General features: G+C 47.7%; 1 protein-coding gene across 1 annotated transcript in view; it reads right to left on the reverse strand.

The window, feature by feature from the left end:
- Nucleotides 1-1,697: 1,697 nt before the first annotated feature.
- Aldh1l2 (aldehyde dehydrogenase 1 family member L2) overlaps nucleotides 1,698-17,484 on the reverse strand; it is a 40,291-nt gene continuing 24,504 nt past the window's right edge. Inside the window, exons 13-23 of the mRNA XM_005358236.3 lie at nucleotides 17,251-17,401; nucleotides 16,530-16,600; nucleotides 16,093-16,198; nucleotides 13,954-14,041; nucleotides 13,454-13,547; nucleotides 12,155-12,254; nucleotides 11,025-11,123; nucleotides 8,595-8,760; nucleotides 6,385-6,490; nucleotides 5,591-5,790; nucleotides 1,698-3,788 (exon numbers count right to left, since the gene is read on the reverse strand). Coding sequence (XP_005358293.1) covers nucleotides 3,733-3,788; nucleotides 5,591-5,790; nucleotides 6,385-6,490; nucleotides 8,595-8,760; nucleotides 11,025-11,123; nucleotides 12,155-12,254; nucleotides 13,454-13,547; nucleotides 13,954-14,041; nucleotides 16,093-16,198; nucleotides 16,530-16,600; nucleotides 17,251-17,401 — 1,237 coding nt within the window. The 3' untranslated portion in view covers nucleotides 1,698-3,732. The remainder of the gene's footprint in view (nucleotides 3,789-5,590; nucleotides 5,791-6,384; nucleotides 6,491-8,594; nucleotides 8,761-11,024; nucleotides 11,124-12,154; nucleotides 12,255-13,453; nucleotides 13,548-13,953; nucleotides 14,042-16,092; nucleotides 16,199-16,529; nucleotides 16,601-17,250; nucleotides 17,402-17,484) is intronic.

The following is a 17,484-nucleotide window of genomic DNA, read 5'->3' on the forward strand; positions in this document are numbered from 1 at the left end:
GTAGAGCCCTATCATTGGCCCCCAAACCAAATTACTCTTTTTAGGATTTGTTGTGACATCCATCACACAAGCAATTTTACAATGAGTGGACACCTTGGATTACAGTCACCAAACCGTACAAAGACGTGTTTATTGACATGAGTGACTATGGCCTCGCTCATTGAAAATGGACGTGATCAGTTAACCATTTGACCAGTATCAAATTCGTCAGTAATCAATTGACCAGTGGATCAGTGAACACGGCAGTCTCAGATGCGTGTTCATTTCTGTGAAAAGGAACTGATGCTGGATGAGCTTCATGTGGTTTTTACATGATTATATACTATTGAAGGTTCACTGGAGTATTTATGTCAGGATGAAAATCCCTCACAATCACTATTCCCCCCCCCTTTTTTTTATTTTCTTTGTCTTTGAGGCAGGGTCCCACTGTGTAGTCTTGGCTGACCTTGCACCCCCTACTAGCCCAGGCCTACCCCTGCCTCCTAACTGGCTGGGATTAAAGGCAGGAGCCACCTTATCTAACTTCTCAGTCGCTCTTAACTCCTTTTGTGTTTTTGGAATCTGATTGGGAAGAAAAATGTGTCTTTTCTAAAAAACATCATTTGATACGAAAGTGAATTTTTAGAGTGTATTCGCGAGTGCCCTTCCCACGAGCCATTCTCACCTGCCTTTCACTGCTCCGTGAACCCTTGGCTTCCCCCGTCTCCCGCGGCACGTTCGGCTTATTCCCCCCCTCGTCCTAACCACTTCTGAAAAGCTCTCGCAGATAATACCCTCGTTGCTGGTTTTTTGTTTGTTTTTAGTTTGTGAGGTCAATATTTGTATTCCTCTCTCCAGTCTCCATGCCCTATCGCAGGCATTGGGAGTAAAAATACCGTGGTTAAGACCATGAGGTCACTGCACAAATACTCAATAGCTGTGTGTTTTAGGCAGGTCACCTGACCCCTCAGCTGGAAAGCAAATGTTTCTTGAGCTCTCCCACATCTTAGGCACAGGAGATACAGCACTGAACAAAGCCGGCACTTGTTCTCGGAGGTTGTCTGCACTGCGCTGGTTGGTACAGACCGGGTTGTGCCGAGCGCTTTAGAAAGAACACAGAGGGAAGCACAGGATGACAGAGTGGTAAGAGGTGTCATTGAACACGATTTCTTGTCCAAACCTCAGTCTGAGGCAGCAGGGAGCTAGGGCCAGCCAGAAGAGTTCTGCAGGAGGCAGAGGTGTGCTGCTGTAGGCCTAACTTTTCAATTGCTTTTCTTCCCAGCTCCACGTTCATTGAAGCAACCTGGTAAGTCAAAGTCAGCTCTAAGAGGATATTTACACGTCGAGGGCCATGTGCTCACCCCCCAACAAAAACTAATACCATTGGGGCTGGAGAGATGGCTCAGCGGTTAAGAGCACTGCCTGCTCTTCCAAAGGTCCTGAGTTCAATTCCCAGCAAATGGTGGCTCACAACCATCTGTAATGAGGTCTGGTGCCCTCTTCTGGCCTTCAAGCATACACACAGACAGAATATTGTATGCATAATAAATAAACAAATAATAAAAAAAACTACTATCATCACCGTGGTAGCATAAGGAAGCAATGTCTTCAGCAGCCCCGAGGTGGGCAGATTTGGTGTGTCAGGAACATCAGAGCATCCAGGACAGACAGAACATAGAGAAGTCAACAGAAGTCAGAGGACTGAGATGAATAGGATGTAGTAAATACACTGAGTTTTATTTTAAACAAACCTTTAGGTTCTGAGGAGAGATTCAAGGCTGACAGACTTTGAAAAAGACCACATGTAGGAGGAAGCAGAGACACAATATTCTGTAAGATGATGTCGTGTGTGGGCGCAGGTAAAGAACAGCTTCGTTCACCTTCATCCACCATCTGGCAAGATTGGATGGGTTAACTGTTATAATGGAATGTAGTGTAATGGAAGGCAGTATTTGCTGCGTTGGTCAAGCTAGGGTCTTTCCTTGGGAACGTTTTCTGCCTCTCGTGTTATTCGTACACACCCCTGTATAGTCTTTTAAGGAGCGAGCACTTCTCAGGAGCGTCTGCCACGCCGGAGAAGGAGTGTTCACTGAAGTTGCACTTCAAAAGGAAGATGTAAGTGAAGCTAACTGATGTGGCCACCTTCTGTGACCAGGAATTCTCCTTCATCTGGTTACATGTCAGAAGCAGTAGTTTAACCCGTGTCACAGTGGGATACAACGTGAGCACCACACAGGAGCAGCGGCCAGCTCTTAAATGATGTCATGCAGATGCTGGGCAAACGCAGGCCATCACTATCCAAATAAGTCATGGCGTTCGTTCATCACCGTCTTTGATACACCAAATGAAGCCATAGAGACTTTAGGTCGCCAACCTGCCTGACACCCCACAGCCAGCGAGCAGCAGAGCCAGCAGGTAAGAGAGTGGGACGCAACAGTGTCCCGTGAGGGGTGAGTAGGCAGCTAGGAGGAAAGCCATGGAGAGGGCGATGCTTTCCCTGGTGCCATTTTAAAGTCTGGCTTTTGTTCCTGTTTTTGATACCCAGACTGGCCTCGAGCTTTCTGCATAGTCCAGACGACCTCAAATGACAGCGGTCATCCTGTCCTGGCCTCCTGAGTCTGGCGTTACAGACGTGAACTATTGCAAACGAGCACCGTTTTTCACGGCACGACAGTTGTCACATTGTGCTGTATGTGACGTGTTGTACTGTATGTGGCATGTACTGTCGCATGCCATTGGTGAGGCGAATGGGCAGGAAGAGGAGCCCAAGCACTGATGACTGACAAGTGTAGGTAGTTCATTTACCCACCAGTTAGCTTCACTGATTAGAGAGCCTTCTAAGAAGTTCCCTCATGCAGCCAGTTAACTTACTACTTCTAAAATAGTGACAGAAAGAAAGACTTCAATGGCGTATTTCCCGTGAAGCACCGTGCTGGGGCGTTGCTTATTGCACGGAGTCCTTGTAGGCAGGGCTGTGAGAAGGCACTGCGATCCCCTCTTTACAAGGAAGACATAGAAAGCTCAGAGAAGGTGGGTCATTTTTTTCCAAGCCAGACAGTAAGGCAGTGTATTACGACTAAGATTGGCTGTCTCACGCTGTTTACCTCCCAAAATTTGCCTAGAAAGGTGTTTACTCGGGTTTAAATTATAGGACCAAAGACCATGTCAGTAATTTTGGTGTCCTCAGAACTTAACTTTGTTCCAGGCTGGTAGTTCTGGAGGAAGTGTTCCTGGGTGCTCATCTGTCACGTCATGATGGGCAACAGAATAGTGAAAGGCACCAAGATCGCTTTACTCTGGGAATGAAAAGGACAGCCATCACATTCTATGGGGATAGCCTGTTCTTTGATAGCAAAAGTAAAGAAGTAATTGTCGGTATCCCGTATGTATGGCTCAGGGGTTAGAGATCTAGAAGTCCTGTATATTATAGCTGAGTGAGGAAGGAAGGCCTTGAAGTGAATAGTTCTTCCCGAGAGACAGCAGACTCCCACACTTTAGAAATACAAACAGTAACCAACGTTGTTAATACCTGACGGAGGTAAGACATTCAGTGATAAAGATGTGTACTGGAATTTACTGAGGTCCTTTTGCAAATGCTCCCCAAGAGGCCCAAAACTCAGGCAAATGGCCGCACAAGTGGCGCAATCTTCTTTTTTTGGTCTTTTTGGTCCTTCTGTATATTTTTGTGGCTCCCAGATCGTTCCTTGTTCATCAGCGACCGTTGGTCAACGGCCTCCTGATGCTGGTGTTGCTCTAATACTCCAGTGTCACTGTTTTGGTTTTGAGGTATTCATTCAGGGCTTCCTCACCTGGGGGAAGAGAAGATTAGGCAGTAGAACACACACAAGGATGGGTAAGGACTTGTGGCCTAGACCTGTGCTCCTCAGGTTTGATGAGCCATGAAGTAAGTTAGGGGAAGACCCTGACATTAGGCATCGCTAACAGTCCTCACAGTGTGGATGCTAGCAGATCATAGACTGTTAGGAGTAGTGAGGGCTAGAGTAGCCTACCAGGCCCTTGAGGGATTGGCGCGTTGGTTGGAGAGCTTCAGCCCTAACCTTCCTCCTGTTTCCTGCTTTATGAACTGTTTCTTCGTTTTGCGGTCCTGCGACCAGGGTGCTGTCTGTTCAGTTGCATTAAATGAAGCAGAGTTGAGTACAGGGACGGAAGCTTGGGGGCAGTCACTGAGACGGGAATGAAAGTGCAGCTTCCTTTGCTTGTTGGAGAGAGCTGTCAAACTTGTCCCCTCATTAGAGCAAACTTGTTCCCAGCCTTCTCCAGAGCAATCAGATCAGATATTTTACAGCCCCTAGGTAACTATAACCCACGATTGCTGAGATTGAGACTACGCTGAGCCAAGGAGCCTTCAGTCGTGTTGGTACCATGAGGAATTTTGTTTTGTTTTATAGTCAAACAAGCCTTTAGCTGTAGGTTACACTGTCAGAGAACAAACAGAATTGGCTTCTTCTGTAACAAAAAGTTTCCAAGAAAACCTGCAACTGTGTCTTAGACCCAAACCACTTTTTATTCCTATAAAGACATTGTCAAAAATCTCTAGGAAACAGAATCTAATGCCTTAAATGAGCTAAATTAGCAGGGAAGTTTCAGCAATTCGAGTTTTTATTTCAGAGTGTATTGAGATTCATATAGCGTAGGCTGCTTTCAAATTTGCTATTTGGCCAAGGATGCTCTTCAACTGGTCCTCCTGTCTCCTGTGCTCCTAAGTGCTGGATTGTAGGCATGAACCACCATACCATGCTCTCCCTAAGGTGTATTTTTACACTTGATATTTTTAAGCAATGGAGGACTGCAGAGTAGGAGGTGAGATCTGCAGGCGGACTGGCTGACTTTTACTTCTCTGTCTGCGCCTGTCTGTGTGGAACTGGGCACCCCATCCATCCCCCTGTTCTGGGCCTGGTTCCCCTGATCGGAACAATGGCATCCTAGCAGCTTCTTGCTGGGTTTCCTCAATTGTGCTCATCAGGTAAAGTCTTGCACGAGGGCCCAGCACAACCTCAGCATCCAGAGTGAGCTGTGGCTTGAGAGATGGCAGGATAACCGCTCACTGTGAAACGAGTCCAGCATCGTGTGTTCTCTGTTCCTAGAAGCCCTACGTGCCCAGGAGACCCTGCTTATCTCTGTGACTCTACAAGACTCACAGAGAGGACCAATCCCAGAGCTATTTTGAGCCCCCCAGACTGTCGTCTTGTTTCCACTGAGTTCCAGAAAACCAACTTCATACTAAAAGTCAGATTTAAAAACATGTTTTAGCTAAAACAGTTGACCCAAGAGATTTCTGAGTAGGGAAAGGCCCTTCTCAAGCAAGCCCCATGGCCTGTGTTAAATCTCCAGGATCCATGGGCTTAAAGGAGAGAACCAACATGGACAGTTTTCCTCCTAGCACACGTGCGACGACACACGTACCCATGCACCGAAATAAACAGTTGTGGTTGTCTTACAATGTACTTAATGGTTTTTAGAATTCCAGTGTCCTTTGTAAACTGCTGTGTAGGAGATCCCCTTTAAGATAATAAGGGAGTGCAGTGGCCTGGAAATAATGTTTCTGTGTGGTGCAGTGTGAATGTCCAGGAGCAAAATAAGCCACACTCACCTAAGTCCTTCCCAAAGCCAGACTGCTTTACTCCGCCGAAAGGGGCGGCCACGTCTGTCTTGTTGTAGGTGTTGATGAAAACCGTTCCCGCCTCTAGCTTGTCACTCACGTACATGGCCTTATTGATGTCTCTGGTGAAAACCCCAGAGGCCAAACCATATTCGGTGTTATTTGCTCGGCGCAGAACTCCATCGATGTCCCTGTGAGATGTTTCCAGAAGCAGAAAACACCATTAAATGTGTAGGGAGAGTATTCCCCTCTCCACACAGGTCAGGGAGTATCTCTTCCCATTTCACCAGCATCATCTTTTTTAGTCTGCAGGGATCATGTGTGTGCTTCCTCTGCCAGTTTTCGGAGCCTTTTTTCTTGTGTTCACTCCTCTTCAGAACTGTCCAGCCCCAAAGCTGTCCTTCCTTCCCCAAACGCAGCTACTCTGTCTCCTTAGCTTTTGAGACAGGGTCTCTCGTTAAACCTGTAGCTCACCAGTCAGGCTGGATTGGCTTGTGGGATGACGTTCCTCTCTCTGCTCAGTTCTGAGTTTGCATCTGCCATGGTGCCACACCTCCCTCGTAAGTGGGTGCTAGGATCTGCACTCCGGCCCTCCCCTTTGCCCAGGAAGCCCTTCATCCAGTGAGCTATCTCCCAGCCCCCAGGTGTTTCTAACTTATTAACCCGTTGGTTTACTCTTAGGGTGGAGATTTGCACGTCCATTGATTGCATGCTCTAGGGACAGCACCAGGCAGAGGAGTCATCTCGCTGAAACCCCTGTTACACAGTGTGCGTAGGGAACACACCCATTTGGAAACTTAGAAATGACCATGATAGGCCCGAAGGATTCCTCTTTGGCGAGGTACATGTGGTCCTCGACGTCTGTGAACACAGTTGGTTCCATGAAGAAGCCTGGGAGGAAGAATAGACGCATCAGCCGCAGGCAAGGTCATTTTCATCCCCAGTTTACTGAGGTAGTCCAGCCCCCACCCTAGGCTGATCTAAAGAAGAAGAGAACCATCTTCTGTGTAGCAGGGGCCTTCCTGGATGATCATTTTTTACATGACTATTGTGGAAAGCTCAAGGATGTAAAAAGTAGCGTATGTATTTAATATATATTTATAGTTCAGCACTATATATATATTTGAGTTGTTGTTTTTCCCCACTGACGTGTCTTGAACCTCCATCCTGCCTCAGGTTCTCAAGTGCTGGAGTTAAGGTGTATGCCGCCCTACCTGGCTGTACTGTTGAATATCTTAGAATTTTTAATTTTTAATTTGCCATTGCTTTTTTAGGTGACATTTGTTTTTCTATATCGTATATTCCTTTAAAAAAAGTAACTGTGGCCTGGTGAGATGGCTCAGTGGTGAAGAGCACTTGCTCTTCCAGAAGACCCGGGTTTGATTCCCAGCCCCACGTGGCAACTCACAGGCACCTGGAACTGCATTCCCTGGAGATCGAGACCCTCTCTTGACTGTCACAGACCCCAAGCAAGCATGTGATACACAGACCCACATACAGGATCAACACATGTACACATAACCAAGCCTGTGATACACAGGTCCACATACAGGCTCAACACACATACACATAACCAAGCGAGCATGTGATATACGGGCTCACATACAGGCTCAACACACATACACATAACCAAGTGAGCATGTGATATATGGGCCCAATACAGGCTCAACACACATACACATAACCAAGCAAGCATGTGATACAGAGACCCACATACAGGTTCAACACACATATAAAATAAAAACAGTAAGTTTTTTTAAAAAAAATGATGTGTTCGCCTGCATGCATGCACACTGTGCTCTTGCTCGGTGCCCACGGAGACCAGAAGTCCTCCGGAACTGGAGTTACAGCTGTGAGCTCCCATGTAGGTGCTGGGAATCAACCCAGGTCTCCTGCAAGAGCAGCAGTGATGTAGATGCCTTATCCCTCTCCAGCTCCCAGTTCCTTGGTCTAAGGACTCCAGTCTCCATGGACCACCATTTTCTCCCTCAATCAGTGATTTTTGTCTAGAGAAATGCAGAGCAGTGATTTTTCTACTCTGTCTTTTTTTTTTCCTTCTCCCAAGACGAGGTTTTTTCTAGGTAGCCCTGACTGTCCTAGAACTCACTCTGTTGACCAGGCTGGCCTATAACTCAGAGATCTGTCTGCCTCTTCCTGCCTAGTGCTAGGATTAAAGGCGTGCGCCACCACCACCCAGCTTTTTTTATTCTTTTGATTTACATCAGTTCTTTTCTGGAAATGTCCCTGTACCACCTGTTCAGGCTTCTGGAAACTCAGCTCATCCAGGGAACACAGGATAAATCCTTTGATTTTCCTTGCTTTCGCCATTATTTAAAATAAAGAGCCTGTGTACAGTAACCGTCCAAACAGTACTTGTCTGGTTTTGATGATCAGCATATCAAGCCCCGTCTTGACAGCAGGTGAAACCTGCATGCACACACTGCACCTACATGCATATGCACCCATGTGCACAAACATGTACACACACACATGTAAATATATACGCTGCACATATACATATTCACCCATATAGGCACATACACACCCCCACATGGATGTGCACACACACACACACACACCACATATACACACACTGCACATACACACACATACATACACACACTATGCCTCACCTGTATCCATAAGCATACACGCACACACATGTGTGCGCGCACACACATGCACACTGCACATGCACACATATAAGCACACATGCACACTGCAGCTACACAGATATGCACCCATGTGCACAAACACACGTACACACACTACACATATACACACACTGCACATACACACACATACACACACTATGCCACACCTGTGTGCATGTGTGCTTATATGTGTGTATGTGCAGTGTGTGCATGTGTGTGCGCGCACACACATAGACACACCACTCTTCTACAGGGGAGGCACTGAAGCATAGGTCATTACCATCCATTTTGGCTTTTGGGTGTGGGGCAGGCACCAGGCACTTCCCCAGAGATGTTCTTACCTGACCGCTGCACCCGTCGTCCTCCGTATACCAGGGTGGCACCTTCCTTCACCCCAGTTTCACAGTACTGCAGCAGCTTTTCTAGATGGGCTTTGTGGTTTTGGGGCCCGTGGTCTGTAGATCTGTCCAGCGGATCACCAATCTTCATCTTTTTAATCTCTTCCACCTGTATTTTATCCACAAAACACCGTCGCCATTAGTAGTAGCAGTGTTATCAGTAACGTGTTCTATGTGTATATTTGTGTCATGGTGTCATGAGCGGTTGACAGATGTGTGGTTGGCTCTTTTCCAGCTGCACTGGAAGCAAGCCTTCAATGTCTCCATGTTACAGAAGGAGAAACCGAGGCCCCGAAGGGGTTAAATGGGTTTGTCTTCTCACACACATTGTGTGACTCTTCACTGTGACTTTAAAGGTCAAGTCCCCAAGTACTATGTTCTCACAATACACGCCCGGTGCTGTGTATCCAAGTCCTGAAGGTTAACCCATGAAGAGCAAAGTGACATTCTGGAGTTTTCATTCACGTCTTAGACTCTTGATGGTAAAAGAATTTCTAGTGTTTTTTCTTCTTTAAGTGTGGTAGAGCACTCTTGTGAGATTCTCATGAGATTGCCAGGTTGGAAGAATTGCTGGAATTTTTTTTGTTGTTGTTTTGGGGTTTTTTTTGTTTTTTTTTGCTTTGTTTTTTCTGTTTTGTTTTTTTGAGACAGACCCCATGTAGGCCTGGCTGTCTTAGAATCCCCTGTGTAACCAGGGCCGACCCGACCCGTAACCAGGATGGAATGTTCTGGTGAGAAGTGTCACACTGCTCCTCCCTGGCACACCTGTGTGTGCTGCTTCTCATCCTGGTCGTCCGTCCTCTGTGTCGTTTTCTGGCTGTAACGCCAGCTCAATGAGGAGAAAGGACGGAAGCCCCCGTGACCCCGTCAGTTCGAATATAGATCTGCTACTGATCTCTTGGTGTCTTGCAAACCCTGTACTGGAGAGATACTCTGCATGATGGTGACCCTGGCTGCCTGCCTGTTCTGTATTGCCAACGCCCAGAAGATGGTGACCCTGGCTGCCTGCCTGTTCTGTATTGTCAGTGCCCAGCAATTGACATCGCTGGGTGCTCAGCACTTAGCTGTTGAGGGGCTGGAGAGATGGATCAGAGGATAGCAATGCATATTGTTTTTTTCAAAAGACCTGTTTGGTTTTTAGTATTTACATCAGGTGTTCACAACCACCTCTGACCTACAGGGTGCACGCATGCGCACGCACACACAGTTACAAATAAATCTCATCTAGTTGTGGTGGTGCGTGTCTTTAATCCCAGCATTTTGGACTCAGAAGCAGGAAGATTTCTTGAGTTTGAGGGCAGCCTGGTCTACCTAGCAAGCTTCCAGTTACGCAAGTTGCACAGTGAAAGCCTGCTCATCCAAGTCTTAAAAAAGGAAACACGATAAATGAATGCGAAAATTGCCCATTTGAAAAACAGGCCTGTACTGGACCAATACAGCAAGTGCTTGACATTTCTGGTCTCTGCTTTGGAAATGTCTCATGTGTCAGATCCTATGAGCCTCTTTATGTCTATACTGCGGACTGGATTCTATTGAAACACAAAGTAAATTACTCTGTAAGCCTGAGGAGTCAGTGACTACCGCCTGCTGATTCCCCACGACCTGCCTCTGAAAAACTGTCATGCTCTCTGTGAGGAAAGGGTGCCTCTGCTTTTGTGTGTGTGTTTATGTGTCTGTATTTGTGCAGGTGAATGTGTGTGAGTGAGCACACAGGTGGAGGCCAGAGAACAACATGGCTGTTTTCCCCCAGGTGTTCTCCACCTGTGTTTTGAGGCTGAGTTTCTCCTTTGCCCGAAGCCTGCTGGTCAGTCTATGGTGTTTGGTCAGTCAGTCCCTGGCCTCTGTTTGTGTCTACTGCCTGTCCAGCACTGGGATTACAGGTATGTGCCAGTGCACGGTGTGTTTGTGTGTGTGTGTATGTATGCATGTTCATGTATGTGTGTATTAAGTGTGTCTGTGTATGTGTATTGTGTGTGTATGTGTATTAAGTGTGTGTGTATATGTATGTGTGTATTAAGTATGTGTATGTATGTGTGTGTATTAAGTGTATGTGTATGTATGTGTGTATTAAGTGTGTGTGTGCATGTATGTGTGTATTAAGTGTGTGTGTATATGTATGTGTGTATTAAGTGTGTGTATGTATGTGTGTGTATTAAGTGTGTGTATATGTATGTGTGTATTAAGTGTGTGTATGTATTGGAACACAAGGCCATGTGTGTGTTAAGTAGTCACTGAACCATCTGCACCCCTGGCCACCTTAACTATCACAACACTGCCATTGCTATCTCACATCTGAAATTCAGGAACAACCCCAGAAGTGCTTTTCCAGAGAACTGTTGGCGTACAACCCTCAGCAGATCCAAGATGCCTTACCACTCTGGTTACGAATTCGTCATGGATGGACTCTTCCACAAAGAGCCGTCCTGCCGCAATGCAGTTCTCTCCTTTGTTGAAAAACACTGCACCCATGCCCTTCAGCAACAGAGGAGAAAGCCACGTTAGTATTGCTCAGGTCAGCCGGTCATCCCATCACACAGAGAGGGCGGCACTCCATGTGAGAACACGTTCATGTGTGTGTGCACATGGAGATGAGGTCAGCACCACATGTGTTTCTCAGTTGCTCTCCATGTTTTAATTTTTTTCTTGTCAGAGTCTCTTGTTTAGCTGAACTGACTGGCTAGTGAACTCAAGGGATGCTCCCCTCTCCCAGTGCCGGGACTCCAGGTGCACGCTGCCCTATGTTATGTGGGTGCTACGAATCCAGATGCTGGTCCTTGCACTTGCTGTACTGACTAAACCCTCTGCCCTGGCCTCACCTGTTTTTATGCAAGCGTCACGGTAACAGAGACTGGAGACAGTCCTGTAGAATGTTAGTGACTCTTAGCGACTGCTGGGAGATCGTTGTTTTGACTTTTCCCAGTTGCAGCTCATGAGCACTTATTTAAAATGTGTGACAATGAGGATACACCTAAGATGATCCTGTGCAGGGTTTATAGATGAGTACCGCCATGTCCGGTTATGACGTGCTAGGAGTCAAACCCTGACTTCCATTGCAGGCAAAGGCAAGCCCTGCTAACTGTTTTTCTCCTTATTTTAGAAATATTTTACATGTTAAGTTTTGGAGGCAGGTGCATAAATATTCTAACATGTGTATGGAGGTCAGAGGTCAACTTGCAGGAGGTGGTTTTTTTCTTCCACTTTGTGAGTCTGCGGATGGAACTTGGGTGTCAGGCATGGAGGCAAACCCTTTGCTGAGTTTCTTTAAAGAGTTTAGCCAGAGCCTGGTTTCTAGACCAGAAGAGGGATGAAGGAGACAAGGTGCTAGCAGACAGGAGGGAGCTATTATAAAAAGCCATTTAAAGCAATTAAGCATCCTTAGGATAAACACAAAGATGACATTTGCTTCTGAGTAGCTCAACTAGATCCCGTCTGAAGTCCTCCCATAAAGGAGGGGAAGCATGTGGTAGATCTATGCGCCTTCTGCCTGGTCTGGGCCCCCTTACCATCCTTACAGCCTTGTCAAGTTCACAGTCATTGAATATTATAAGTGGGGATTTGCCGCCCAGCTCAAGGGAGACTTTCTTCAGGTTGCTCACAGCGCAGCTAGAGGAGAACAAATAGGAACAAGCAGTTATTCTGTCCGTCCGTCCGTCCGTCCTTCTGTCTGTCTGTGTCTCTCTCTCCTAACCATGTTCGTACTTGACATGCAAAATACAATTGAGCGTCAGAAACATTAAGAACCTCGTTTATGAGGGCATGGAGTGCGTGCCTGTAGCTCCCACATTCAGAGTGTGGAGGCAGGAGGATGGCGAGTGCAAGGCCAGCCCTGCTGCACAGAGAAACCGTGTCTCAGAGAGGAGAGGGGAAGAGAAAAGAAACCCGATATGGCGGCTGGGCGGTCAATGTGGGAGGTTCACGTGGTTTTTTCCCATGGTTTGCATACTTCAGAGGTGTTCTGTAATGTTTGAGAAAGCCAGTGGTCAAATAATGAAATAATGACATAAGGGAGATTCACCTTTAAGGATTTCGTTTATCAAGGTCTGCAGGCCAATCCGCTTCTGGACAGCCTGCGAGACCGCCACTGGTGGGATAGCAATGGTTCAGGTACTTCACTCCTTATTATGTAGCTTTTTGTTGGTTTGCTTTTTGAGTGGTGATGGAGACCACCCATGAGAAAGCCTTCCCAGCCTTCCTAAGCACTCCTATGCTGAGTGGATAGAATTATTGAAAGGAAAAAAAAATAGCCCACAGAATTCTCCCTGTCTCGGTGGCTGCTGTTTTTTTTATCATTTTCATTTGAAATGAAATTTGTTTGGGGTCTATGACCTGCCCCATCTGCTACCTTCATGTTGGCTGTGTTTGTTTGGATTCTCTAGGCAAGGCGTTGACCATGCAGCTCTGTCTCCAGCCCATGGCCCTGGTTTCAACTGTGGAGAGCTTTGTCTTACATTTGTGTATCTCAGTATTTGTCAGTGATAAAGGCAGTTTCTCCGTTCGTTACGGTTTCTCTTAATTCTAGTTTTATTGTTGTTGCTTATTTTGTTTCCTAAGACAGCATCTCACACACCCCAGCTAACCTTTCCCTTCTGACCCCCCACCTCCACCTCCAGAGTGCTGTCATTGCAGGGTGGACCACCACATCCTCTCTCTGCAGCCATAGGAATCAAACCCAGGGTGTTGTGCAACCTCGGCAATCAATCTGCCAGCTGAGCCTTATCCCCGGCCTTTTCTTCGTTCCAACACACTCTGTTGGAAGTCAGGTCAAAGCCTGATTGAGTGTTCTTCCCACAGAAAGCCAGTACCTGCTCATGATCTGTTTGCCCACAGACGTGGAGCCGGTGAAGCCAAGCTTGCGGATGTCCGGGTGCTGAGACAGCCGCTGTCCTGCGATTCCCCCTGCAGAATTCATTAAGGGGAAGACACGACTCAGATCTTGCAGGGAGGGTTGGTTTGCGTTTGCTCAAGTAGGTTTCTAAGTTTACATTCGAACCCGCAGTTACATTTTTCTGTGTCAATTACAAATGGATTCAATCAGTGTCCTCCATGCAGCGATGCCCATTGATGGAGAAGCCTCAATTGTTACCTTCCAAAGTCAATATGGCCCCCTTAGGGCGGCTTTACAATGCCATTCCTCCCCACACTCCACACACATGAGCTTTCAACTCTGTATTTCCATTACACCATAAATGTATTACGCTTCGTGAACTGTATTCAGTTGTAACGCAGTTTCATTCGGGCCAAGACTGCAGTGGGAAACAGCATTCAGCTTCCTGAGGTACCCGTTGGTCCCCTGCAGACTTACCTGAGCCCGGCACGATGTTGATTACCCCCTTTGGAAACCCAGCTCTCACTGTCAGCTCTGCAAACTTCAGGGCTGTCAAGGGCGTGACCTGGAAGTGAAGACAGTCATTGCCTTCCTCAGACCTGTCCTGTCCTTACCAGGGCCCTGATTTTCTCGTTTGTGGGTGTGGTGCACACTTGAGGTACGTGCACAGGAGTGTGGGTATGCACACTTACAGAAACCAGGGCTGGATGTTGCTGTCGTCCACCTTATTGCCCTGAGACGCGGCCTGTCACTGAATCAGAAGCGTGGCGTTTCAGCCAAGCTGGTTATAATCAATCTGTCTGCATCCATGTGTTCCCCATCACTGCACGGGCTACAGACACATTCATCAGTGTCCAGCTCACCACACAGCCTCTGAGAATCCAGACTCAGGTGTACATGTTGGCAAAGCTTGTCCTCCCGCCCAGTGAGCCATTTCCCTGCCCCTGGGAGCTCATTCTCTTTGTATCTTACATTTCTCTATTCTGTTTTTAACTTCAGACTTACGGTAAAGTTTCTAAAATAGTCCAGAGAATTCCTCGTTCACCCTGGCCACCCAAATATGAAGTCTTCACTGCGTTTCTTTCTTGTTCTCCCTATCCTTTTATTCTCTCTAGGCTAACACTGATTAACCAAACGAGTGCTTCTTTTTCTCGTTTGATCTCTAACAGTGGGGTAGGCGGAAGATCCCAGGGAGGTATGGACAATATCTGAGCTTCTGTTTCCACCGGCAGATACACAGTAAACCATCTGTGACTCACGTTTAGGGCTGGACAGTAGTGTTCAGTGTAATGGAAGTGGGGTTCGGGACCACAGAGGGTGTCAGTGTCCTGTGAATGAGGCACACGCAGAATCAAGGGGGACCTGCCCTCCCTCCATCCATCTGTCTCTCTCTCCCTCTCCCTCTCTCCCTGTGGGAGGGCAGAGGAGGAGAGGGAGATCACCATAGTCCCTGCATTAGATTGTGTGTCTGTGCCACTGTCCCACTCAGTTGTTCCTCTGCCCTGAAAGTTGCCCTGTGTGCAGTCAACAGGCCTCGCTACATGGAATCACAGATTGTACTATTATTTTAAATTAAGCGACCTTCACAGAATGGACAAGTAGCCAAAAGACCCGGCGTGGAACCTGCATGACAAATACCGCAGCCCACGTGGAGAAAGGGCACCTGCTCCCCTTTCTTGTGACAGGTTCCTTAGCTACACAGAGAGGCTTAGACAGGGCCGCCTGGAGAAGCCAGCGGCAGTTGCTGCAGTGCCAAGAAGCCTACTGTACCAGCCTGTTGTTTAGTCTACCACAGCGCTGTCTTTGAAGAGGGGACTGATCCACGGTGTGTTATTATGCCCTGGAATGAAGCCACCATGGGTAGAATAACACTTATACTCACTCCCGAAGCTGGGTATGGCCTCTGCCTGTGATCATAGCCCTGGGGTGGTGGAGGCAGGAGGACCAGATGTTTTGGGTTTCAGGCCAGCTTCAGGTGCAGGGAAGTTCAAGATTAGCCTGAGTCACACGAGGTGTTCTTAACACATACAGAAACTACTGCAACATCAGTGGGCTTCTCGGAGAAGTGCCTGAGGCGTGTTCTTAAGCATTCCCTTCTTGTCCACACGTGTACATGATTTCAGGCGTGTTCAACCTGTGGCCCTTCCGTCATTTGTCTCACTGGATGACTGTGCATGTGGCCCAATATGACTGAGTTACGTAACAGGGTTGAAGTTTGTGCAACCCCAGACCTTACACAACTGCCCAATTTCTACGTTAATCTTATGTACTTTCCCCCATCTTCCATCCCTTTGCGAGATTTTTGGTAATTAGATGTGAATGGGGTCAGCAAGATGGTGTATGGACAATGCCCTTGGCACTAAACCCTGTGACCCGAGTTCGATTCCCAAATCTTACAGGGAGAGAACAAATTTCTCAGACTCTTCCCCCTGAGCTCTGCGCCCACGCACGCACACGCTCCTCCCCAACCTGCGATTTCTAAAAATGAGAATTTACAAATAACCTATGAAGCGTTGTCTGTGAACCGTGGGAAGCTTGGAGGTGTGCTGTTCACATATGTGTGTCTGTGTTAAGTTTTCAAGCAAGCGGAGCCTTCTGCCCGCTGGTGAGGCTCACCTGTGCCGGCTTGAGGACCAGGGTGTTGCCCGCCGCCAGGCATGCTGCGCTCTTCCAGGCCAGCATCATCAGTGGGTAGTTCCAGGGGATGATGATGGCGCACGCGCTGCAGGGAGACGGCCCACGCCCTTAGTGCCCCCCCACGCTGACATAGCGTCTATGTCATCCCGAGGCTCGAAGCTCCACACCCTTAGCAACCCCCCACGCTGGCGCAGTGTCCACGCCACTCAGAGGCTCGAAGGCCCACGCCCTTAGTGCCCCCCCCCCGCCTCACTGGCACAGTGTCCACATCACCCCAGGCTCGAAGGCTCACACTCTTAGTGCCCCCCGCCTCACTGGCACAGTGTCCACGTCACCCCAGGCTCGAAGGCCCACGCCCTTAGTGCCCTCTGCCACGCTGGCACAGCGTCCACGTCACCCAGAGGTTCTCCTCTTACCCAAGTGGCTCCTTCTTGGTGAAGGTTAGGTTGTGATTTGGACGGGCCTGGTTGATTGGGATTGTAGAGCCCTAAAGGAAACAGAGGTTGATATTTTATTAACTTGAATTACTAACCTTAATCGCAGATAATATGCTTTTTTGTTCTCTCCTTTTCAACGTCTAGGAAATAAATTCCTGTGTTAGAATGAATTGCTGTTTCTTTCTCAAATGAACTATGATAGGACTGCTCGGGAAAGTGCATGCTGTCAGCTTGATGATCTGAGTTCAGATCCCTAGCACCTACGTACAAAACATGAAATGGCACATGTCTATAATCCCAGAACTGGAGAGGCAGGACAGGCAGACTTCTGGAGATCTCGAATCAGACAGTCTAACCGAATCCACAAGCTCCAGGTTCAGTGAGAGACCCTGTCTCAAAAGATAGGTGGAGAGCAATTGAGGAAGAGATACCCAACATCCACCAAACACACACACACACACACACACACACACACACACACACACGCATGCACACTGCACGCATGAACACATGTATACACACAGATCAAGAAAGAAAAATACTTAAAGGAGGCTCCTAATGGGTTTGCCTGCTTTTCTGCAGCACGGGGATCCAACACTGCTCCCCCACAGAGGACGGGAAATGAAGTGATGTCACAGAGCCAGAGGCCAGCACTGCCACAAACCACCTCCCTCTAGGGATGAGGAGCGTGTGTGCCTACCTGAATTTTGTCACACCAGCCTGCGAAGTATCTGAATGTCTGCACAGACATTCCGATGTGAGTCTTCAGAGCCAGGGTGTAGACAGCCCCGGAATCCAGTGCTTCTATGGTCGCTAGCTCCTCTTGGTTTTCTTCCATCAGATCAGCGAGTCTGTGTGCACAGTGGGAGGAATCCTCTCAGCACTTACATGCTAGCACTAGTTGTACATGCTAGCTCTAGTTGTACATGCTAGC

This window comes from Microtus ochrogaster, chromosome 24, assembly GCF_000317375.1.
Source record: "Microtus ochrogaster isolate Prairie Vole_2 chromosome 24, MicOch1.0, whole genome shotgun sequence".
Lineage (NCBI taxonomy): Eukaryota > Metazoa > Chordata > Mammalia > Rodentia > Cricetidae > Microtus > Microtus ochrogaster.